Genomic DNA, 26,884 nt, shown 5'->3' on the forward strand with positions numbered 1-26,884 from the left:
TTTATGAAGTTATAAACCGCTATTGAAGTATACACCTTGATCAGTTTTAATGCTTTCATCCAATTCATTTTGATCAGTAATGTCTTTCAAATTTAAAAATATTAATAAAGGGTGGTTAAATTGTAAGGGCCGATGTTGAATGTGAACCACATCTAAACGGAGAGATACACAATCCAACAACGTGTTAAATGGTTCCAAGAAATGGCAACAGTGGATGATAAATTTTCGAAGAAAATCATCTTCAGTGATGAGGCACATTTTCACCTCAGTGGATTCGTCAATAAACAGAATTACCGCATTTGGGCGAATAAGAATCCAAGAGTGGATGTGGACGATATGTGGAAATTTGGACCATCGGGTGAAGGTGTGCCACCGAGGTCGCGGCGCCCATTTGGCCGATATTTTTTTCCATACATAATTGAATAATACCTATATATCATAATAAAATAAAATTACACTAATTTCCTAAATAGTTTGTGTTTTATTCAAAATCAACATCGGCCCTTGAAATTTTAACCACCCTTTATATGGAAGGAGTCTATTGCTTATTTCAGTTGTGCGTGCTTTTGTGAATTTAATACAAACGTTTTTAATGACATCTTTATCAAGTTCAAAACTTCGGCACTCGTCGCTACACTTTTCTACAGAATACCCTAAATAAAAATATTAATTACAAAATAATCAATACCATCTTCATAACAATCAAATTCTATATTTGGCAAAAAAGTTGAGTTTCTTAAGGTCTTGAAAGTCTAATCCAAATTTTTGTATCAATTAAACTTAATACTGTTCAAAATGAAAAAAAATACCAAAAGCACTAAATGAAAATGATAGAAAGGGCACCAAAAAGGCAAATTGGCATCACTGCCTCTAATGGAAACTGATTGGTTCCAACAATGTTACTTGAAATTTCGGAATTCACTTTTTAACAAATTTCGATCGGAGAAATTTAAATACACAATACATGAACTGTTTCCACGAATTAAATCTCTCTTAAAAAAAAGAGTTGCTAAATTCTGCTGAGTTAATAATAATGCTATATGTGACACCATGTGAAGAGAAATAAACTACAGCTGAATGAAAAATATTGTGTTCACTTGAAACAATGTGTCTTATGATGGCTTTACCTCATCACGCTAGCCACAGCTGGTAGATTTTTTGCTGTTTGGTAGATTGGTACAATTAGGATGGCCTCCAATGTTCTATAAAAATAAAATTTGCACTAGAAATAAAATTTTGACTAAATTTTCTATAGAAATAAAATTTTGACAAAATTTTCTATAGAAATAAAATTTTCACAAAATTTTCTATAGAAATAAAATGTTGACAAAATTTTCTATAAAAATAAAATTTTGACAAAATTTGCTATAGAAATAAAATTTTTATTTTCTATGCAATTTTGAGTAAATTTCCTATAGAAATAAAATTTTGAAAAAATTGTCTATAGAAATAAAATTTTAATAAAATTTTCTATAGAAATAAAATTTTGACAAAATTTTCTATAAAAATAAAATTTTGACAAAATTTTCTATAGAAATAAAATTTTGACAAAATTTTCTATAGAAATAAAATTTTGACAAAATTTATAGAAATAAAATTTTGACAAAATTTTCTATAGAAATAAAATTTTTATTTTCTATACAATTTTGACTAAATTTCCTATAGAAATAAAATTTTGAAAAAATTGTCTATAGAAATAAAATTTTGAAAAAATTGTCTATAGAAATAAAATTTTGATAAAATTTTCTATAGAAATAAAATTTTAAATAAAAGTCTTCTGTTTTTTCGAGCTTGAGATCGGTATATTCCCAAGCGTACCCGTGGACGTAGCCCTCAGGATTATAGAAGAACGATGGGACGAAATAGAAACACACACAAACATGACAAAGCCCTTATTCATAAAGATATTAAAATTTTGTATAATAGACAACAGGTACTTTAAATTTGACGACAAGATATATAAACAGAAAAAAGGTTTGCCAATGGGATCACCAGCTTCACCAATTATCGCGGATATATTAATGGAGAGACTACTGGACAGCTGTATGCAAAAACTGGAAAAAAGACCAAAGTTCATAACGAAGTATGTAGATGACCTCTTTGCAATTATCAGGGAAACGGAAATAGAAAAAACGCTGGCAACACTCAACAGTTTCCACAATAATATCCGCTTCACTATGGAACTTGAACAAAACCAAAAATTACCATATTTAGATTTACTAATAACCAAGGACGAAGGAAAACTTAAAATGGACTGGTACCAAAAAAACACAGCTTCTGGACGAATTATGAACTACTTCTCAAACCATCCGAAACGTATAATAATAAATACAGCTAAAAATTTGATCCATAGAGTATTATCCATTAGTGACCATCAATTTCAACAAAAAAACAAGAAAAAACTTCAAGATATCTTGGAAAATAATAATTTTCCCTCAAATCTTATAAAAAGTTTAATAGCCGAGTATAAACCATCATCAAAAAAGAGGGACGATGAAAACGACAAAAAAACATTTAGATCCTTGACATATGTACCAACTATATCAGAAAGGATATCAAAATCCGATATTTTTGATAAAAATCAATACAGCTTGGCACATAAATCCAACAATACGGCGAAAAAATTGTTTAGTAATACAAAAGACCGTATCCCCTTATCCGAAACACCAAATGTAATTTATGAGATTCCGTGTGATGGAAACTCAGAAGAAAATTGCCAAAAAATATACATTGGGACCACCAAAAACAAATTAAAAACAAGGTTATCCGGACACAAATCTGACATCAAAAACACGTAATAACAACAAAATACAAAAAACTGCGTTAGCGACCCACTGTGCAGCAACTAACCACCATCCAAACTTTGATAGAGTTCGTGTGTTACAACGAGAGAGCAACATAAACAAGAGATACACCTTAGAAATGTTACACATAAACAACGTACCAACGACGAGGAGAATAAATTACAAAACAGACACGGACAACATCGCTCACATATACAGACAAATGGTATGCAGAAACAAAACTAGAATATACGACGAGCAATTTGCAGAGCAACATTCAGTGCAATAATGAAACCTGACGAGAGCAGTGATGTTTCGCTGACTCCAATAAGAATAAATGTTGAGTTATTGTAGACGATGTAAGTGAAAAGAATGTTGTATCCACCTACTTTTTATGTTAGCCTAGTACAATGTGTTATGTTGAGATGTTAATTATTTATGTTGTTAATGTATTTAATATAAAAAAAAGTTTGTTATCAATAGTTTATACTATTAATTTAATTTATTATAATATACTTATTATAGATACATATTTCCTGAAGAAGCAATTCAAAGAAATTGCGAAATATTGAAAGAAAATAATACATAAATATATACCGATCTCAAGCTCGAAAAAACAGAAGACTTTTATTTGAAAATAAAGATCGAAAAACAACAAAAACATGAAATAAAATTTTGACAAAATTTTCTATAAAAATAAAATTTTGACAAAATTTTCTATAGAAATAAAATTTTGACAAAATTTTCTATAGAAATAAAATTTTGACAAAATTTGCTACAGAAATAAAATTTTTATTTTCTATACAATTTTGACTAAATTTCCTATAGAAATAAAATTTTGAAAAAATTGTCTGTAGAAATAAAATTGTTATAAAATTTTCTATAAACACAATATTTTAAAAAAAATTAATTTTCTTGTTAGTATTTTTTGACACTAGAGGCATCATTGTTCTCATTACCCTCGTCTGCAAGTTCCGTTACTTTTACTCTCAGTAACGTTAACATTAGATATAGATGGTACACAGACAAGCTATCACCAAATATTCAATTAAATAGTTAATAGATACAATCATTAAGGTTATGCTATTTGTCTTCGACCATAGTGCAACTGCAATAAATGCTTTGCGATTTTACCATTATTATTATTATTTTAAATTGTAACAAATTAATGAAAATGTATCTATAAGGGCGGATGGTAAAATAAAACATTATGGACGGAATTAAAGAACCTAAATTAAATTTACATAAATAATAATACTCTGTCTTACAGAATTTTGCAATGTATAATTCTAAGCATTTTCTATATGGTAAATAGGTATATATTTAATATTCAATTTATATACATTTCGATATAAAAATTTGTATTGTAATTATTTTGTAGCAGAAGGATTTAAGTTAGAAAGGATAATTTCCAGTTTTCCGAAATAATGGCTTTTGTAAAAGAAAAATCAAAGAATATGGAACATAAGTCTGCTAAAAGATTCTAATGTTTTTAATGCTTAATAAAATAATTTTTGCTCTCATTTACTGCCAACAACCTCAATTCACTCAAGCCAGGGTTGGTTATACAATATATTTCTAACTATAAAATATATTTATATATTATAAATAATTTATTTGAATACCATTATAAAACCATTGAATTTGTATCTTAAGCTTATTTTTTAGACAATAATATTCGATATTGCATTACAGGGATTGTATGCATTTGTATAAATTTATTCTAAATAATTTATTCTTATTCTTTGGTATAAGATGTTCATGCTTATCATGGTCCTGGTATATATAGTTCAGTGATGTTCTTTTAATGCTCATTATGTTCTTTTATCCAAAACTATCTGCGAATTCAATGGGCCTATGGTGGGGCTGGCACTACCGCAACACCGTTGTTTCCGCACATGAAGATTGACTCTGAAATGATGTGAAAGGAAGATTATGAGTAACACTTTCGCGATGTGTTGGAAAAATATTTAAAAAAGCACAACAGTTAGTAAAGTCGAAATTCGAGGCCGACTATATAATCCGTAAACCACCCGTACTGAATTAGTAAATATAAGCTTTTGTGGGTTATCAATGAAATAAGTTTGGGCGATAAACAATATTTCCATATTAAAAAAAAAAATTAAGTGGTACATTAAGTTGGTGGGAGCTTTATCTCAATCTGAACAGAAATGCCTGATATTAGGAGCTATACTTTATTTTACCTCTACAGATATAGAAGTAAAGTAGTGAGTAAAGTAGAAAGTCGGGCGTGGCCGACTATATCACCACCCCTACTGAATTAGTAAACATTGTTTGTGGGGTATCAATGGTATAGGTTTGGGGAAAAACCGCATTTCCATATTTAAGAATGGGGAATGGGAGTTTAATCACAATCTGAACAGAAATGTCTGATTTTAGGAGCTACACTGAAGAAAAATCTGATTGAAGTTGTTCAATAGGACCACATTTACGACCTTCCCGATGTCGATGACCAACTAACATTCTTACAGGAAAATTTATGTTTTTTTTTTTTATGTCTGTGTACCGCAAAAACCTATAGTTATCAAACATAAGCAACCCCCTTGGTTCAACAACGAAATCAAACATCAAATTGCTTGTAGAGATTCTGCCTTTGAAAGATGGAAACGATTTAAAACAAATGATTTATATGAGTTATACAAATCCGCAAGAGAAACTGTGACGAAAAGCATTGCCTGTGCCAAATCAAATTATTATGGTAACAAGTTCAGAAACGCTCTGGAAAGTAATAAAAATGGAAATCACAATAGAAAGTAATAAAAAATATTGGAATTGGTACACCCTCAAAAAAAAAATCGCTTCTTTAACATATGTTCCAAACATATTTTGCAGGAAGCACATATATTACTGGATACTGCCGAAACATTAATATGTTTGTTTTATGTGAACATATTATATGTTTGGAAGCATTTTGAGCCCAAAAATATTATATGCTTGGAAGAATTTTTCCCAAAGACGATTGTGCTCATTTCCTAACATACTCGTAATTTTCACTTCCACGAAATATTTTAGTTCTTGGCACCTTTTTCTGTAATACAAATAATGTTGAAGAAATTATTAATTTTTATAGATTTTTTAAATTTTGCCTGCACGGAGAATCGAACCGAGGACCATACAGTTTGTAAGCCAACACACTATCCACTGGGCTACGTAGCTGTTATAGTCACCAGTAGATAATTATCGTTATAAGTTACATTTATATAACATATTTAGTTTGCAGCGCCCACGAGCCCATGCAAACATAACATTATTTAACAGAAACATACATTTGTTTGCCACGTGGAGCAGTGGTTAGCATGTCTGCCTTGCATGCAAAGGGTCGTGGGTTCAATCCCTGCTCCGACCGAACACTTTTTTTTTTTTAATTTACACATTTATATTTATTCTATATTAAATTTTTATAATGAAACTTTGAAACTTCGAAACTTAAAGATTTATAGTCAGTAATTTTTTGGTTAAAATATTATTTTTTTTATTGCACAAAAAACAATTTTGTAACAAACAACTGTTTTTGGCACAAAACTTTAAAATTTGGAAGGAATTCAAAAACTCTAACAAAAGAAGAACGTGGGGTCGAGTATAAACCTACATAAATAATTTTATAATATAAACATAAATTTATTTAGACGTGAACAGTTTTTTACTAGCACTTAACACCATCGCTCTAAAATGCCTTAAGCTGCAAAACTCGAACTTAATGCCCGCTTTTATATTTGAAGGTGTCCGTCAACTCCTCTTGGACTACTTATTAATAAAGAGGAACTAAACTTTGTTTTTATACATTTTACTGTGTAATTTTTCACTCTAAAAAGACTAAGTGCCCTTTCGTTAGTTTTATGAAGACCCCTGATTTCTTTTAACGAACCACGAAAAAATATTGTGCCCATAATGCCAAAATGATAAACAAAACACATGTCCACACATATATAAAATGCTGCTCTCAAGGCGAAAACATATGCTGTTTGGTTTTCAAATGTCTATTCTCTTGGTTCCGAATGTCTATTCTCTTTTTCAAATTAAATAATATTTAGACTTAAGCATATATATATATAGTTTTCCGAAACAACAAACAAGCGGTTTCACAGAAATTGTTCTCTTTTGATTCTTTCGCTGTGTTATGTTGATATCTTTCGTCATCTCTCCCGGTTTTCATCTCTATTTCTTTCTCTATACTCTCTCTGTCGCTTTGAATAAAATATCACAACATATGTATGTTTAGTCGAAATTTGTAAATTTATATATGTTTGCATTCACACATATGATTTTTATGAAACATTCATCCCAAACATAATATATTCTAACATATTAACATAAATGTCCCAAACATTTAGTGTTAGTTTAGGAACATTACATGTTTGCACTTAAATATATTGTTTTAAAATTGTGCCCGAAACACATTTTGTTTATATCGAAATGTGTTTATGTTTATATGAAAAACATATTTTTCTAACAGTGTAGGAAAAATAACAATATTGGCACTACTGTAAATATTAATAAAATAAATGATGATTTTGCTCGAATTAACACTGCGCAGCCACTGACTGACATATAACATATGCTGGGATGAGTATAGCGCCACCAGATTATAGTTTTTATACCCTCCACTATAGGATGGGGGCTATATTAACTTTGTCATTCCCTTTGTAACACATCGAAATATTGCTCTAAGACCCCATAAAGTATATATATTCTGGGTCGTGGTGAAATTCTGAGTCGATCTGAGCATGTCCGTCCGTCCGTCCGTCAGTTGAAATCACGCTAACTTCCGAACGAAACGAGCTATCGACTTGAAACTTTGCACAAGTAGTTGTTATTGATGTAGGTCGGATGGTATTGCAAATGGGCCATATCGGTCCGCTTTCACGTATAGCCCCCATATAAACGGACCCCCAAATTTGGCTTGCGATTGCTCTAAGCAGGGCTGTGGAGTCGGAGTCGGAGTCGGAGTCTTGGAGTCGGAGTCTGAAGATTTTGCTGGAGTCGGAGTCGGAGTCGGAGTCGTAAAAATTTTGCTCGACTCCGACTCCGGCTAAATCAAATTTTTTAAAACACTTCACATTTTTTTAACTAAGCAAGTTTTTACGCAAATTAGTTTCCATTGCTCTATTCATTCGATCAATGTACAGCATGATTGTAAATGAAAATCAACTTCAATTACGGCTATCTTTTTATGTTTCCTAGAATGTTAGACTAGCAGATGGGCTGGATCGATCCATTTTAATGCTCATATCAATTTATTTGAAATATTTCGAACAATCGAAATTATTTTTTTTTTAATTTTATTTTAAGGCCATATACGTATGTGGAATATTGACAGAAGATTTTTTCAAACTTGTTTTTTATAGAAAATGCTGTCAAAATTTTATTTCTATAGCACATTTTGTCAACATTTTATTTCTATAACAAATTTATTCAAAATTTTATTACTATAGAAATATTTTTTTCTATAGAAAATTTTGTCAAAATTGTATTTCTATAGAAAATTGAATCAAAATTTTGTTTCTATAGAATATTTTGCAAAATTTTATTTCTATAGAAAATTTTGCCAAAATTTTATAGTAATAGATTTTTTTATTAGAAAATTTGGTCAAAATTGTATTACTATAGAAAATTTAGTCAAAATTTTGTTTCTGTAGAATATTTTGCAGAATTTTATTTACTACACAAAAATTTTTCTAAAATTTTACTTTTATTGATACTTTTTTCAAAATTTTATTTCTATAAGAAAAATTTTTATTTCTATAGCAAATTTTCTCAATTTTTTTCTTACTGATGCTCACTGCTATAAAAAATGTATTCAGAATTGTATTACTATAGAAATATTTGTTATACCCTGCGCCACACTGTGGAACAGGGTATTATAAGTTAGTGCATATGTTTGTAACACCCAGAAGGAGACGAGATAGACACATGGTGTCTTTGGCAATAATGCTCAGGGTGGGTCCCTGAGTCGATATAACCATGTCCGTCTGTCCGTCTGTCCGTCCGTCAGTCTGTCTGTGAACACATTTTTGTGATCAAAGTCTAGGTCGCAATTTAAGTCCAATCGCCTTCAAATTTGGCACATGTTTCTAATTTGGTCAGAAGAGAACCCTATTGATTTTGGAAGAAATCGGTTCATATTTTGATATAGCTCCCATATATATCTTTCGCCCGATATGCACTAATATGGACCCAGCAGCCAGAGTTTTATACCGATTTGTTTGAAATTTTACAAACATAACACTTAGTCGTATATCTAAGTGTGCAAAATTTGATTGAAATCGGTTCAGATTTAGATATAGCTCCCATATATATCTTTCGCCCGATATGGACTAATATGGTCCTAGAAGCCAGAGTTTTGGCCCAATTTGGTTGAAATTTTGCACTAGGAGTACAATTAGTAATATAGTCATGTGTACCAAATTTGATTGAAGTCGGTTCAGATTTAGATATAGCTCCCATATATATGTTTTTCTGATTTCGACAAAAATGGTCAAAATACCAACATTTTCCTTGTAAAATCGCCACTGCTTAGTCGAAAAGTTGTAAAAATGACTCTAATTTTCCTAAACTTCTAATACATATATATCGAGTGATATATCATAAATAAACTTTTGCGAAGTTTCCTTAAAATTGCTTCAGATTTAAATGTTTCCCATATTATTTTTTACTAACATTGTGTTCCACCCTAGTGCATTTGTCGACTTACATTTTGAGTCTACAGATTTTTTAGAAGTCTATCAAATTCTGTCCAGATCGAGTGATATTTAAATGTATGTATTTGGGACAAACCTTTATATATAGCCCCCAACACATTTGACGGATGTGATATGGTATCGAAAATTTAGATCTACAAAGTGGTGCAGGGTATAAGATAGTCGGCCCCGCCCGACTTTAGACTTTCCTCACTTGTTTCTATATAAAATTTAGTCAAAATTTTATTTCTATAGAAAATTTTGTCAAAATTTTGTTTCTATAGAATATTTTGCAAAATTTTATTTCTATAGAAAATTTTGCAAAATTTTGTTCGCTACACAATTTTTTTTAAATTGTATTTCTATTGATAATTTTTTCAAACTTTTATTTCTATAAAAAATGTTGACAAATTTTATTTCTATAAAAATGTTATTCAAAATTTTATTTCTATATATTTGGTCAAAATTTGATTTCTATAGAAAATTTTGCCAAAATTTTATTTCTATGGAAAATTTAGTCAAAATTTTGTTTCTGTAGAAAATTTAGTCAAAATTTTATTTACTAGACAAAAATTTTTCCAAAATTGTATGCTCACTGATACTCATTGCTAAGTCGAAAACTTGTAGAAATGACTCAAATTTTAAAATTTTTCAATGAATGAATCATAAATGCATTTTTGCGAAATTGTCTAAACAATTATAAATATTTCCCAAATATTGCCCGAGTTTTGTAGAAGTCTGATTTGAGATTTTATCAAAATGTAGATCTAAATACAAAGTTGTGCAGAGTATATTATAGTTGGCCCGCCCGACTTTAGACTTTCCTTACATTTTTAGTTTTTGTTAAAATTGTGTTACGTCCCATAATGTTAGATTTAAATTTTAAGTACATAGATTTTGTAAAAGTATATACAATTTTGTCTAAATCGATTCAGATTCAAATTCATGCATATGGGAATATAAACCTTTATATAGCTCGCAACAAATTTAATGGATTTGAGATAGTATCAATAATTTTGGTCCACAAATACATATACTGTTGGTATCTTCTCATATTATGATGGGTATTTATATCATTATTTTATTTATTAAACATTGCCCTAAATTTGAAATATAGAGTTCAATTGGCATCTAATGTGAAATTAAGACCTTTTTTTGCACACATAAATAAATATGATACTTTATATCGATCTACTTACAGTACCCCCACAATAGAACTACAAATTAGTGGTATTAAAATGAGATTTAGTTATATTACCCGGAGTCGACTCCGGAGTCGGAGTCGGAGTCGAGCTGATGAAAAATGCTGGAGTCGGAGTCGGAGTCGGAGTCGAGCAAAATTGGCTCGACTCCACAGCCCTGGCTCTAAGAGAAGCAAATTTCATCCGATCCGGCTGAAATTTAGTACATGGTGTTAGTATATGGTCTCTAACAACCATGCAAAAATTGGTCCATATCGGTTCATAATTATATATAGCCCCCATATAAACCGATTCCCAGATTTGGTTTGCGGATCCTCTAAGAGAAGCAAATTTCATCCGATTCGGCTGAAATTTGGTACATGGTATTAGTATATAGTCTCTAACATCCATTCAAAAATTGGTCCATATCGGTCCACTTTTAAGTATAGCCCCCATATAAACGGACCCCCAAATTTGGCTTGCGATTGCTCTAAGAGAAGCAAATTTCATCCGATCCGGCTGAAATTTGATACATGGTGTTAGTATATGGTCACCATGAAAAAATTGGTCCATATCGGTCCACTTTTACGTATAGCCCCCATATAAACGGACCCCCAAATTTGGCTTGCGATTGCTCTAAGAGAAGCAAATTTCATCCGATCCGGTTGGAATTTGGTACGTGGTGTTAGTATATGGTCTCTAACAACCATGCAAAAATTGGTCCATATCAGTCCATAATTATATATAGCCCCTATATAAACCGATCCCCAAATTTGAACTCCGGAGCCACTTGGACGAGCAAAATTCATCCGATCCGGTTGAAATTTGCAACGTGGTGTTAATATATGGCCGCTAATAACCATGCCAAAATTGGTCCATTTCGGTCTATAGTTATATATAGCCGATCCCCAATCACACAAAAATTGGTCCAAATCGGTTCATAATCATGCTTGCCACTCGAGCAAAAATAATCTAGCAAAATTGTATTTCTATAGAAAATTTTGTCAAAATTTTATTTCTATAGAAAATTTTGTCGAAATTTTATTCCTATAGAAAATTTTGTCAAATTTTATTTCTATAGAAAATTTTGGCAAAATTTTATTTCTGTAGAAAATGTTGTCAAAATTTTAAATCTTTTGAAAATTTTGTAAAAATTTAATTTCTATAGAAAATTTTGTCAAAATGTTATTTCTATAGAAAATTTTGTTAAAATCGTATTTCTATAGAAAATTTTGTCAAAATTTTACTTCTATAGAAAATGTTGTCCAAATTTTATTTTTATAGAAAATTTTGTCAAACTTAATTATATACGTATTTAATCGGCCATTTTAAGTTTAATATATACCACGTATGGACTATGTGGTATATATTACGGTATTAGGAAGTTTTAAGATACCTTGTCATTGGCAAAAGTTACCGCAACCCAAGTAATTCGATTGTGGATGACAGTCTTCAGTAGAAGTTTCTACGCAATCCATGGTGGAGGGTACATAAGCTTCGGCCTGGCCGAACTTACGGCCGTATATACTTGTTCTTCCATTGTGTCGACTCGTACGATGTATTGAAGAGTTTCCAAGCAATTAAATCAAATGCAACTGGTACTGATGAAATTAGTCTAAAATTCATAAAACTCTTATTGCCGAAGCTTCTGTCTTATTTTACACATATTTTCAATACTTGTCTAACCAAATCCACGTTTCCTAAAGCTAGGAAAATCGCAAAAATTATTCGAATTCTAAAATCTAATAACGATTATCGACCAATCGCCATCCTACCTCTCTATCAAAAGTTTTGGAACGTATAATGAACTAGCAGATATTGCAATATTTGGAAGATCATAATTTATTAAGCGAATATCAATCTGGATTTAGGAAGAGAAGAAATTGCATCACAGCTCTTACCGAAGCTGTTGAAAACATACGGGAACGGCTCGATGACAACATGATAACGTATTTAGTGCTTCTTGACCACAGCAAGGCATTTGATACGGTAAATCACAACATATTGCTATCTAAAGTTCACCATGTTTTCTACTTTTCCAAAACTGCTTGTAACTTCATCTCTTCATATCTAAGATCTCGCTCACAAATCGTAGTTATAAACAATATGAATTCGAATCGTAAGGACATATCAAGAGGTGTTCCTCAAGGATCCATCCTTGAACCAACCCTTTTCAGCATGTACATCAATGATTTGGTTGATGCCCCACTTACTTGTAACATACACATGTATGCAGACAAGGTACAAGTATACTCCAGTATGAGGTTGTCTGATATCGATACATGCATACAAAATATAAATTCCGATTTGAACAGAATCCAAAATTGGGCCCAACATAATGAATTGCTACAAAAACAAAATATCTTTTCATATCCAGAAATAAAACTATTGAAAACAGTGTTATCCGTAACAGACTCTACATTGACAAAACTGTTGAGACCCATAGGAATCTTGGTATACTATTTAATTCGAAACTATCATGGACAGATCATATAACATGTGCCGTTGGTAAACTTCATGGAATGCTGTGTAATTTATGGGCTGTTCGGACAAATACGCCAATATCTATTCGCATTCTATTGGCTAAATCGTACTTGATACCAAGTCTATTGTATGGTTGTGAATTATTTGCGAGCTGCGGCTACTCAGACTCCCATAAATTAAAAGTAGCATACAACAATATTGCACGATATATTTTCAACAAACGCCGCCGAGACCGAATATCTGAGTTTGCTTTTAAACTATTTAATATTACGTTTGAAAGTGAAATGCCTGACACAACTACATAAAATAATTTACACTAAAGAACCTTTACAACTGTATTCGTTTTGCCTGATTAAACAGAGGACAAAAGTAATACACGCACGAATCACACACTTTTTTATTATATTATGTTAATATGTTTTAATATAATTTATACATTTTTATTTTGTTTGCTACATATAACATTTGAAATATGATAAGCTGGTACTTTCAATTATAAGATGTAAGATCTTGTTGTAACATGAATCGATCAATTTTCCAAATTTGCCCATAATATTCTTATTTATTAACTAATGTTGCTCAAATTTCAAAGGTACATGTATTAGCCGATCGTGTATAGAATTACGCGTAGCTAATACATAAATCGTTTCCCTATTTTCAGAAATTTGGATTTATTATCCACATTACTTGAGCGATTTCCTCATTTTTAATAATGAACTCAATATTAGTGGCTCTAAGACCCCATAAAGTATATATATTCTGGGTCGTGGTGAAATTCTGAGTCGATCTCAGCATGTTCGTCCGTCCGTCTGTTGAAATCACGCTAACTTCCGAACGAAACAAGCTATCGGCTTGAAACTTGGCAAAAGTAGTTGTTATTGATGTAGATCGGATGGTATTGCAAATGGGCCATATCGGTCCACTTTTACGTATAGCCCCCATATAAACGGACCCCCAAATTTGGCTTGCGAATGCTCTAAGAGAAGCAAATTTCATTCGATCCGGCTGAAATTTTGTACATGGTGTTAGTATATGGTCTCTAACAACCATGCAAAAATCGGTCAATAATTACATATAGCCCCCATATAAACCGATCCCCCGATTTGGTTTGCGGAGCCTCTAAGAGAAGCAAATTTCATCCGATCAGGCAGAAATTTGGTACATGGTGTTAGCATATGGTCTCTAAAACTAAGAAAAAATTGGTCCACATCGGTCAATAATTACATATAGCCCCCATATAAACCAATCCCCCGATTTGGTTTGCGGAGCCTCTAAGAGAAGCAAATTTCATCCGATCTGGTTGAAATTTGGTACGTGGTGGTAGTATATGATATTTAACAACCATGCCACAAGTGGTCCATATCAGGCCATAATCATATATAGCCCCCATATAAACCGGTCCCCAGATTTGACCTCCGGAGCCCCTTGGAAGAGCAAAATTCATCCGATTCGCTTGAAATTTGGTACGTTGTTTTAATATATGGCCTCAAACACCCATGCAAAAATTGGTCGAAATCAGTCCATAATCATATATAGCCCCCATATAAACCGATCCCAAGAGTTTGGTTTTGGAGCCACTTGGAGGAGCAAATTTCACCCGAGTCAGTTGAAATTTGGTACATTGTGCTAGTATATGGCCGTTAACAACCATGCCTAACTAGGTCTATATCGGTCTATAGTTATATAGCCCTCAGATAAATCGATCCCCAATCACACAAAAATTGGTCCATATCAAGTTCATAATTGTATATAGCCCCCATATTTCAATTCTGGCTCTCTACGTACCGTGCAAAATTCCATATCGATTCGTAATTATTGTAGACTTACCTACACATACTTTTTTTTGTCTAATATATACCACGTATGGACTAACTCACTATTTAGAAAACGATTTAAGATACCACAACCCAAGTAATTCGATTGTGGATGACAGTCTTTCGTCGAAGTTTCTACGCAATCCATGGTGGAGGGTACATAAGATTCGGCCTGGCCGAACTTACGGCCGTATATACTTGTTTTAATTCCCTTTATATTAAGTAAAGCTTTCATTCGTAGCTCAAGGATTATATATCTTTTTGCTCACAACTATATTTTTCAGTGTTCCGTGTATAATGGCTAAATAGTTTTGGGAAAGTTACGTAAACAATCATATAATTGAATTATAATAGAATACTACCTAGTATGCTGTTGACAAACGAAAAAAAAACCAAATAATTGCAACTCACCGCTTGCATAGAATTCGTGCGCAGCTTTCGCCTTGTGCTGATGAATGTGGTGCATGTGTTCACACGTTGCAGGTGGAATGCCTCGTCTGCAGAGAAAATTGAACAAAACGTAAATACAAAGTTAATTGGGATTGAAACAACATTTTGTGATTGCTAAACTACTTTAAAACACTTATATTAAATTTCCTATGTTGGGTTGTAATTGAGTGCAAATTGTAATTTGGTCTGTCTGTATGTAAATGTTTCATGGAATATGAAACATTTTATGTCTGAAAATTTTTTCATATGTCATAGGCTCTATATTAATTAACTTCCAATATAGTAGATAATAATCGGATTATGTAAAGTGTTAGGGATAGATTCATTATTTGATTTAAATAACGAAAGGTCCATTTTCTTTCTTTGGCGTTGGAGTTTAGATTAAAGTCCTGGTTATGCATTCAAAAACGGATCGCAAGTATTCCGTTGCATGTCAGCTGTTAGTTTTTGACATACGCCATCCCATACAAACGAATACGCGAGAGTCAGCAAAACATAAACGTTAGGATAAAAAAAATCGCAAGGCATATTTAGTAAGGTAGTTTTTAAGGTTTTAGTATTACAAAAATAAAAATGTCAGTCGCCATATTGAAACTTTGCTAGCCAGTAAAATTGATTTAAATTTCCTACTTGTTGAAAAATGTGTTCAACAAGTGGGAAATTTAAAATAGAGAAAATCTGGAAATGTATCGATGTATGCTTCGAAATATAAGGAAATGTGTTACGGTCGCAAGAATAATTGAAGTAATTCTTACCATTAATTATTTCGATACTTTTCAGTCATAGATTTAAAACAATTGAATATTTCATAATTTTTGCTATAAAATAATTCTATTTTGAAAGGTTATTTTTATTTGTTACAATTGTCAATTAAACATTGGCGTAGCTAGCAACAAAGAGTGCTCATTGTGAAGACACCTCAAAAAGTAAAAAATAAATTTTTGTAGATGGGAAGAAACCAGAACATTAACTTCAATATATTGGTAGGGTGAGATGGCAAATCCATAAAACCCCTTTATAAGCCAATCATATGACACATTTTTTCATTTCGGCTAGACGCCAAAAGCGTTGACGTTACTTTATATTTTTAGATGCATAACCAGGCCAGAAGTCGGATAAAGGAGTGGGGATTAGAATTTCAGTTATGAAATATTAGTGTACACTACATTTATATGGTAATTAAATATATATTTATATTTGCAAACAAATCAACAAACTATTTAGTTCTATATTGATGCCTTGTTTCTGTATATCGCTTTCTTTCGTATTTCAATCGAAAGAAAATTGGTTTTGGTTTCTCTAGGTCGAAACGAAGTCGAGTACGAAACAATGTCAAGAAAACATTGTTAGAATTTGTATGAATTCTCAGGCCAAAATTTTGAAAATACTCATTTATGATATGTATTCTCATACAAACTTTCAAAAGTACTAGGTATATCGGTATGAAATGAGAGTTTTTTTTACGTGACATCAATTTTCCACATTTTTGGATCTTTCGCATAGCCTTTAAACGGCCAGTAATTGTTTGTTGTGCAACTATGCTGCCATTTGCTTTTGACTCTCCATCCAATATCGTTTGCTTTAAACTTTTTTTCTGAACCGTTGAAACCATTTTTGCATATTGCTTCTGATAGAGCATGATCACCATATGCCTCGACAAACATTCGATGCGACTCTGCAGCACTTTTCTTCAAATGAAAACAAAAAATTAAAGCTTTTGCGCAAATCATCAATTTCTGGTACAAAAATCGACGCTTTTAACACGATGAAAAACTATAATGTTGTCTGTTCAATGACTTGATGTATACCAAATATGTTTCAAAGATGTAAAAGCAAACAAACAAAAATATCGAGACATTTATATCTTGACGCTCACTTCATACCTGTATACCTAGTACAGAAACCCAAATTGAACCGATATACAGAAACAGGGTATGAAACTCTATAATCGAAAATAATAAGTTAGACATTAACTTAAATTAAAATTTAATAAAATCAAAACTTTATATGAATATATATAAAAGAAATTATTTCAAGCAAAACAGTGCATAACTTCACTTTATGTGGTTGGCAGTTGGTTCACAACGCAAAAAAATATATCGAGTTCCTCCAAAGTCATTACTTTCAATGTACTTTCACAAATTCACTTCTACAGTGGTAGAAAAATGTTTCGTATTATTAACGAACGGCCTTCGTTGATTATTTTTCGTTAATATTACGAAATTTTTCGTTATAAGAACGAAAGTGATCGTTAATACAACGAAATCAATCGTTAAAAGACAATTTTGTGTTTTGGTTTTTCGTTATATTAATGAAACACGTTTCGTTAATATTACGAATATTAACTTTGTAATTTTTTCAAGAATTAGAATAAAACAATTTTCCAAGATGAAATTATTATAATCATTTGCACATAGAGAGTAACTTTTGGAAACTTTTAAACTAAACAGTCGTTTTATATACTCTGAAACTGGAATTGGAAATTTCATTTATAAAACGAAATCGATCGTTCATATAATGATATGGCTCGTTAAAAAATAAATTTTAAATTGTTATATTTCGTCATATTAATGAAATATGTTCATTAATAATACGAATGGGAGTTTGAGTATTTCTGCCTCTCCTTACTCTCTCTCTCTCTAAAACGTCTCTTCATACTCTCTCTAGCGTGTATGTAATTGGTACATACACATCTTAGTATCCCTGCAAACATTTTCTATCGAAAGTGTATCGAAGTAGTTTCGCCGCGGAAGATAAAACTTTCGCAGGCGATATCATCTTCTTATCGAATTAGGGTCCCCGTTCGGGAACAAATGTCCCACTACGCGATAGTGTTCTAGGGCAATCGAACCAGTGACTAAAAGTAGTTAGAAAAGCGATAGTTATTTTTTAAAAAATTAAAATGATGATCGGATGCACCGAGCATTGAACTCGGAACCTTTCGTTTTCAAGTCAGAGGCTCTCCCTCTGTGCCACCCACGCTCGTTGGTTGATAGTGGATTTTTACACACATGTACTCTCACCCTGCCAACATTTGGGTGATAGTTTTATCGCCTTTCGCTAAGATGTCACTATTTCGGATCGCCAGGAAGTTTTCTGGTAGTAAAATCTCAAGCACAGCAACAATAAAAACAACTATCGCGTGGGGTGTTTCCGTTTCGAAAAAAATTCGACTCTAACAGCGATCAAAAATCTAAATATAGACTCCATACATCGACATAGCTAATTTTTCAATAGCACCTCTCTGAGAGTACATGTGTGTAAAAATCCACTATCAACCAACGAGCGTGGGTGGCACAGAGGGAGAGCCTCTGACTTGAAAACGAAAGGTTCCGAGTTCAATGCTCGGTGCATCCGATCATCATTTTAATTTTTTAAAAAATAACTATCGCTTTTCTAACTACTTTTAGTCACTGGTTCGATTGCCCTAGAACACTATCGCGTAGTGGGACATTTGTTCCCGAACGGGGACCCTAATTCGATAAGAAGATGATATCGCCTGCGAAAGTTTTATCTTCCGCGGCGAAACTACTTCGATACACTTTCGATAGAAAATGTTTGCAGGGCAGAGAGGTGCTATTGAAAAATTAGCTATGTCGATGTATGGAGTCTATATTTAGATTTTTGATCGCTGTTAGAGTCGAATTTTTTTCGAAACGGAAACACCCCACGCGATAGTTGTTTTTATTGTTGCTGTGCTTGAGATTTTACTACCAGAAAACTTCCTGGCGATCCGAAATAGTGACATCTTAGCGAAAGGCGATAAAACTATCACCCAAATGTTGGCAGGGATGGCAATAAGCACATGTGTGCGTGTGCGTCTTGAAAAACAAACGGTAAAAAGTTCAACAGAAAACTTGTCTGATGGGCAAACATTAACAACATTTACGCTCTTTTCGCTGAAGAGTGCACACCAGTGCTGCCGCTACTACTTCAATCGAAGTATTTTGCTTCATTTTCACAAAATTTACTTCGTCACTCCTTCTTCCAAAAATCTGCTTCACTTTTTGTTCTGCTTCAAATTTTTAAATTTTTCCCCATATTACCTAATTGTTTTTCCTATTCCTTTAATTACGATGAACATAGCGGTTTTAATCATTGAATTATTAACCGATGTGGACCAATTTTTGCATTTCCTTTAATTAATTTTTCCTATTCCTTTAATTACGATGAACATAGCGGTTTTAATCATTGAATTATTAACCGATGTGGACCAATTTTTGCATAGTTGTTAGAGACCATATACTTACACCATGTACCAAATATCAGCTGGATCGGATGTAATTTGGTTCTCTTAGAGGCTCCGCAAGCCAAATCGGGGGATCAGTTTATATGGGGGCTATATATAATTATGGACCGATGTGGACCAATTTTTGCATGGTTGTTGGAGATCATATGCTGAAACCATGTACCAAATTTCAGCTGGCAAGCCAAATTTGTGGGTCCGTTTATATGGGGGCTATACGTAAAAGTGGACCGATATGGCCCATTGCAATACCATCCGACATACATCAATAACAACTACTTGTGTCAAGTTTCAAGTCGATAGCTTCTTTCGTTCGGAAGTTAGCGTGAATTCAACAGACGGACATGCTCAGATCGACTCAGAATTTCACCACGACCCAGAATATATATACTTTATGGGGTCTTAGAGCAATATTTCGATGTGTTACAAACGGAATGACAAAGTTAATATACCCCCATCCTATGGTGGAGGGTATAATAAAATGAATTCTATTGTTTTGTTTTCAAAAATGTATGCTACTTCAATTTTATTCAATCTACTCCACTTTTTTCCAAAATCTACTTCACTCAATTTTTCACTAGCGGCAGCACTGGTGCACACGCTCATTACAGTTTCGTTGTGAATAATAAACATAGATGGGTGAGGTGAGTTAAATTGGTGTTTTTTGTATATTCGCAAGAAATTTAGTGTACATTTTTAATCTTTAGTGAAAATGCCCCGGGGAAGTGAACTTTCAGATGAAGAAGGCGGAACAATTACGGTGATGAACCTTGGTTGCACAAAAATTGGATAAATGGACACGGTGATACGATTATCATTTTTTGATCTTCGAAATACTTCGAAAATTTACTCTCGAAATTTATTTTCTCCCATTCTGTTAGGAACCCACAGATTAACATACCTCAGATTTCCTGTTCTACATTCGAGAGATCGTACATAGTGTCCGTTGCTAGAATTTGTAATTCTCTCCCGTTAACACTGAGGTGCTTCAACTTTACTGTTTACCAATTTAAGCAATTCCTGTTACAGAGGTTTTTGAATGAATGATTTATATAATAAATTAATTAATAAAAATGTCTGTCATTGCCAATGGTAGTTATCCTTATTTTCTGGAATAAGTATTGGTGGATATTATTTGAACCTTTAGCCATATTTTTATTTTTAGTTTTTATTTTTATTATTTGCTTTATTTTTGCTTATTTGGTTTGCACTTATATATTCTACACTTTTTCTAAAAATTCATTCATATTGTTATTTAATTAAATGATAAATTTACTTTAGATTTTATATAATTAATTAGTTATAGAGGCAATGCGCTATTATTGGCCTTTCTGGCTTATTGTATTGTCGTAAATAAATAAAAAAAAAAATAAATAAATAAAAATAAATAAGAGGCTTTTTTTCTTAAGTGTATATAAACCATATTTCAAAGATATTAACAAAAAATAATACACTACCAATTACTACACTCAAATGCGCTAATTGGTTGGGTTTCATTAATATAACGTTTGTGTTCATTTATACAACGTTCGCCTTTCATTCATACAATGAATAATTTTCATTCATACAACGTATAAGCTGCACCCATACAACGAATAAATTTCATTCATACAACGAATAATATTCGTTAATGCAACGAAAGACTACGTAATAGCAACGTAATTATTCGTTAATACTACGAAATGTATTCCATAAAGTGTTTCGTAAATATAACGTAAAATTACGTTGTAATAACGAAATGCTATTTATAGAATTTCGTTAATACAACGTAGAAATTCATCGTATTAACGAAACTTTTTCTACCAGTGTAGAGATGGTTTGAATTTTCACTTCACAAGAAGTTCTATTTATGTGATATTTGCAAAATCTTCATTTTACGCCGTTTTCACAATAAATTTAAATTTTCTGAATTTTACTGGGTATAAAACCATGTAAGGAAATAAAATAATTTTTCAGAAATTATGTGAAAACTGTACTGATCCGTTTCTTGGCTAACGTGGATCCCGTACCAAAGTCCTTTAAAAATGTCTTAATGACAACTTACATTTTCAAATTCAGACTCAACTTCAAGTAGAAATGATACCATGTTTCAAGTAAAAACATCGTTGAAAGAAAGTGTTGAAAAACTTGTCGTAGTTTTGAACGTTTTTACGCTTTGTAGTCAAAATACAAAAAGTAAACAATTTCAATAATTTTGGAGTGTTTTTCAGAATTATTAAAGCCAATTTGATCTTATTCAAACAAAATTTTCTTTCATTTTAGGATACCCAATTGTAAGTCAAATCACTACACGCAAAGAAAAAAAACGTTTGGAAAACGTGTACCGAAAACGTTTTTCTTTTGTTAGAGTTTTTTGAATTGCTTCGAAAATTTTAAACTTTTATCACCAAAAAAATTCGTTTGTTACAAAGTTTTTATTTTTTCAATAAAAAAAGTTATTTTTGAAACAACAACAGAGTCCATTTCGTTTATATCAAACACTGTTCTTTTCTGACTTTTGGTCTTTAATAAAACACATTTTACAGTTCAAAATTTAATATAGTACAATGTAATGTTGAACATTTTTTTTCGGAATCTTCCGAACATATGTAGAATGTATGTAAAAAAAAAAAAAACTTTGGTCGAAGCAGGGATCGAACCCACGACCCTTGGCATGAGAGTCAGACGTAGCAACCACTGCTCCACGGTGCCAAACTAAATGTTTGTTTCTGTTAAATAAACTTTGTTTATTCGGTTCGTGGGCGCCGCAAGCTATGCTATATAAATATAACTTATATGGATATTTATCTATTGATGACCATAAGAGGTACATAGCTCAGTGGTTAGTGTGTTGGCTTACAAAGTGCATGGTCCGCGGTTCGATTCTCCGTCCATGCGAAAGGTAAAAAAATTTTAAAAATTTATAAAATCGTATAATTTCTTCTACATTGTTTGTATTACAGAAAAAGGTGCTAAGAACTAAAAATCTTCGTGGAAGTGAGAAAGATGTGAGGGAAAATGCAATTAGCCAGAAAAAATTTTTTTTGAGTTAGTCTTTATGAAATGGTTTTTACATCCTGGAAAAGAATAAACGTTTATCACAAAAAGTATATACTTTTCTTCCAAATACACTTCCTTACAGCGAAAAGCAAATGAGAAACGAACTTTGTTTGTCTAAAATTTCGTTTGGGAGGAAAGAATTATTTTTTTGCGTGTATAAGGACAAAACGACTTCAATGATAAGTTTATCGACTTTTGTACAAGGAAAAAACTTTATATCAGAGAAATTAATCCTCCATGATAAGCAAAATTCGCATTCGTATATTAAAACGATCTCCAAATCCGACTTCCGGAATCTCATGGAAGAGCTAATTTCATTTGATCCGGTTAAGAGCCATGCAAACATTGGCCCATATCGATACATAAATATATCGATATGGATATGGAAAATTTTCTCCTCCTCTTGTCGGATTCGGTTGAAATTTGGTACGGAGTTAAGTAATATGAGGAAATCCTGCAGGCAGCTCTTTAACAAAGCAAAGTCCACCAGAGCTCCTGAGGATATGGAAGCTTACAAGAAGAATCTGAGAGGATACAAGCGAGAACTGAAAAAGGTTAAGCATAATTCTTGGATTTTTTACTGCAGCAGTATTGAGATTACGTCCGAGGCTTCCAGACTACGGAAAGTACTAGCATCCACTAACTCCGCTCCAGGTTTTATTAAAACATCGGAGGGCAATTGGACAACTTCCAGTGAGGAGATGCTGGAGGTACTATTGGACACACATTTTCCTGGAAATAAGACCCGGTTCTGGCGGTGCTACAGTGGCTCAGCAGTCATTTCCTATCGAGGAAATTCTATCGGAATCTATAATAAAATGGGCGTTAAATAGCTTTGGGCCATTCACTCAGCTTATCCTCATTCCTACTTAAGACTCTAGAGAGGATGATAGACATTTATCTTAGAACTAGCGTCGATTCAAGTTTGCTCTCGAAACGACAGCATGCATACTCGAAGGGCAGGTCTACTGAGACTGCATTACATGAACTAGCCAGCTTTATTGAAAGCTCACTATCTGTCAAAGAATACACAATCGTGGCGTTTCTAGACAACGAGGGTGCATTCAATAACGTCCACCCGAGCTCGATGTTAAATGGACTGGTAACTCTGAATGTTGATTCAGGTATACTTATGCTGCTAGAAGAACTGCTAATGAGGAGACGTATTTCGGCCACACTAGGACAAGCAAACATACAAAGCTATGTGAACAGAGCCACTCCCCAAGGACGAGTTTTATCACCTCTTCTTTGGAAACTTAAGGCTTAATATTGAAAAAAGAGCGAGAAAAGCCACGGTAGCTTTGGAAAAATAGCTTCAATAGCAATAGGAAAAAAGTGGGGACTAAAACCAAAAATTGTGCATTGGCTATACACGGCAGTGGTTAGACCTATAATGCTATATGGTTTTGTAGTCTGGTGGGCGGCATTTCAGCAACCGACATGTTTAGATAAAGTGCAGCGTATGGCGTGCTTGTGTATCTCAGGGGCATTCAGTAAGACAGGAACAGATTCCCTTAATGTCATGCTGCATCTTGGCCTTTGACATTTTTGCCAAACAGGCATCTGCAGCAACGGCTGTGCGGTTGCGCGAGCTATCGCTGTGGTCGGAAAAAATGTACTGTCATAGTTCGGTCCTCAAAATAATGCCAGATGTGCCTAACGTAGTGGAGTACACTCTGGCGAAACCACTTTTCGACAAAAAGCTTGAAACTCTAATTCCCGACGCGAGACGTGGTGTACACAGACCCCGGGGAATAAAAGATAAGTAGATTTCTACACTGTTGGCTCCAAATTGGATGGACAAGTGGGTTTCGGAGTATATTCTAAAGATCTGGAACTTCGAATAGTGAACAGATTACCTAATCACTGTAGTGTTTTTCAGGCTGAAATAATAGCAATAAGAGAGGTGGCGAATTGGCTGAGATGTAATGTCCCAAAAATGTTGACATTAATGGCATTAATATATACTCAGAAAGTCAACAGGAAATAAAATCCTTGGACAATGTGTTCTTTAACTCGAAAACGGCCATCGACTGCCGCAAATCACTCAACGAGATGGCTGAGCAGTACAATATTCACCTAATATGGGTGCCTGGCCTTAGGAACATACCGGGGAACTGCGAAGCGGATGAGTTGGCAAGGCTAGGGACTACCTTACATATTCCAGGGGAACTAGAATCTGTTGGTATGCCCCTGGCTACCTACAAGCTCATATTGCGTGAGAGCAAATGTTCGATGAGAGAATTGCAAGGGTTGTAACGACACCAAGCAAATATGGCCCCATTTAAACTTAAACCGCACACTCGATATGTTAGTGTTCTCGAGACGTCAGATATCACCCCTATAACGGGTCACTGCCTGATAGGCGATTTTGCAAAAACTATTGGCGCGAAGTATAATGACTATTGTATGAGCTGTCATGATGCGGAGGAAAAGGAATCAATTAAACACCTCTTGTGTGAGTGTCCTGCATTTTGTGTAAGGCGTAAGCCAATTTTAGGGGCATATAGCTTCAGATTACTGGCGGACCTGGAAAACGTTCACTTAAGCAGTCTGCTAATGTTTTTGGAACAATCTGGTTGGTTCAACAGAAGAAACTAATCGAGAAGGTTCAACGGTTAAAACTAGAAGTGCCCATATGTAATAGGTACTTTTAGTTGAATGTTGTATCATAATGAACTGAATAGTCTAAGTGAAACTTAATCGGGCTGCCACTTTAATCTAACCTACGCGATGTTAGGTTAGTTTAGGTGGCAGCCCGATGTATCAGGCTCACTTAGACTATTCAGTCCATTGTGATACCACATTGGTGAACTTCTCTCTTATCACTGAGTGCTGCCCGATTCCATGTTAAGCTCAATGACTAGGGACCTCCTTTTTATAGCCGAGTCCGAACGGCGTTCCACATTGCAGTGAAACCACTTAGAGAAGCTTTGAAACCCTCAGATATGTCACCAGCATTACTGAGGTGGGATAATCCACCGCTGAAAAACTTTTTGGTGTTCGGTCGAAGCAGGGATCGAACCCACGACCTTGTGTATGCAAGGCGGGCATGCTAACCATTGCACCACGGTGACTCCCACGCGATGTTACTAAATGCCTTCTAATAAGCATATAAATATTTAAAATTGCAACAAAATCAAGGAAAAATTTTTTCAAGTTGCATAATATCGGATAAGGAGAACATACCCCGTCCAAATATCAAAAAATCCCATATTAATTTCATAACCTACCCCACGTGTTCTGTAAATTAAAAGTAATTAGGAAAAGTTCCCCCACCAAATAGCGAAACTAAAGTAGCGGTATTTTGCCTAGACGCCTCCCCCAACCTTCCCCGAAGGAAATTGGAGAACTTTGTTTCAATTTTAAAAAAGTTGGGCAAGGGGGATGTCCCCCTCCTGAAAAATTCCAAAAACTAGGGCAAGGGGAGGTCCTCCTCCCTCCCATACCAGATATCAATATATGAGAGACCCTATGTTCACCCTCTACGTTCTCTGAAAATTTCAAGTAAATCGGTCTATCAGTTTTCGAGCTTACCCAGAACACACAAATTTTATATACAGTGGACATCCATGGCAGTGCAAATTTTGTCCATATATCGGAGATGTCCACTTATGAGACTTTAATTTTAATGTGATAATATATCAAATGTCTCCGTTAAATTTTCCACTTTTCGAATGTGTCCAGTTTTCAGAGTGTACAAATTTAAGAGGTTTCATTGTGTATAGATGATCTGATTTTTATGAACCAAGTTTTGCATGGTTGGTAAATAACATTCAATAAATGCAAAGTTAATTCTCTGGTCTATATGATAGTATTCTTTTATATATTTCAGCGCTAGTTTTTTGGTTTCTCCATTTGTTTGAAGTAGGAGAATCTCCTTTTTGTCAGAATTAAACTGAAATCGGTTTTTGATATCACAAATACGCACAGTTATAAAATTCCAAAAAATTAAATCATGCAATAGAGATTTAAAATTAACTTCGTGCTTTATAGTTGGACCACCCTGTAATAGAAATAAATGAAAACTTAGTAATAACTACAAACACAACTCGAGACATAAAATTTTCCTCGAATGCTATCTTTCAATAGACAGCCAAAAACCATTGCATATTTTAAGGCTACTCTCTAAAGTGTGTGTGTGTGTGTATGTGTGAGTGCTAATACAAGCAACAAATTGTTCAAGGAA

The 26,884-nt window shown here is 33.3% G+C and overlaps 2 protein-coding genes across 2 annotated transcripts in view; one reads left to right on the plus strand and one right to left on the minus strand.

The window, feature by feature from the left end:
- Positions 1-1,982: 1,982 nt before the first annotated feature.
- On the plus strand, positions 1,983-4,499 carry LOC142231367 (uncharacterized). The gene is made up of 2 exons (XM_075301980.1): positions 1,983-2,672; positions 4,452-4,499. Exons 1-2 carry the CDS (start codon positions 1,983-1,985, stop codon positions 4,497-4,499), a joined length of 738 nt encoding a protein of 245 aa, XP_075158095.1.
- Positions 4,500-4,559: 60 nt separating this feature from the next.
- Positions 4,560-26,884, minus strand: part of LOC142231373 (RYamide receptor-like) — a 33,280-nt gene continuing 10,955 nt past the window's right edge. The window contains exons 5-6 of the mRNA XM_075301986.1: positions 15,372-15,457; positions 4,560-4,694 (exon numbers count right to left, since the gene is read on the minus strand). Of these exons, the coding sequence (XP_075158101.1) occupies positions 4,656-4,694; positions 15,372-15,457 (125 nt within the window). The 3' untranslated portion in view covers positions 4,560-4,655. The remainder of the gene's footprint in view (positions 4,695-15,371; positions 15,458-26,884) is intronic.

The sequence above is a fragment of the Haematobia irritans genome, chromosome 1, assembly GCF_050003625.1.
Source record: "Haematobia irritans isolate KBUSLIRL chromosome 1, ASM5000362v1, whole genome shotgun sequence".
NCBI lineage: Eukaryota > Metazoa > Arthropoda > Insecta > Diptera > Muscidae > Haematobia > Haematobia irritans.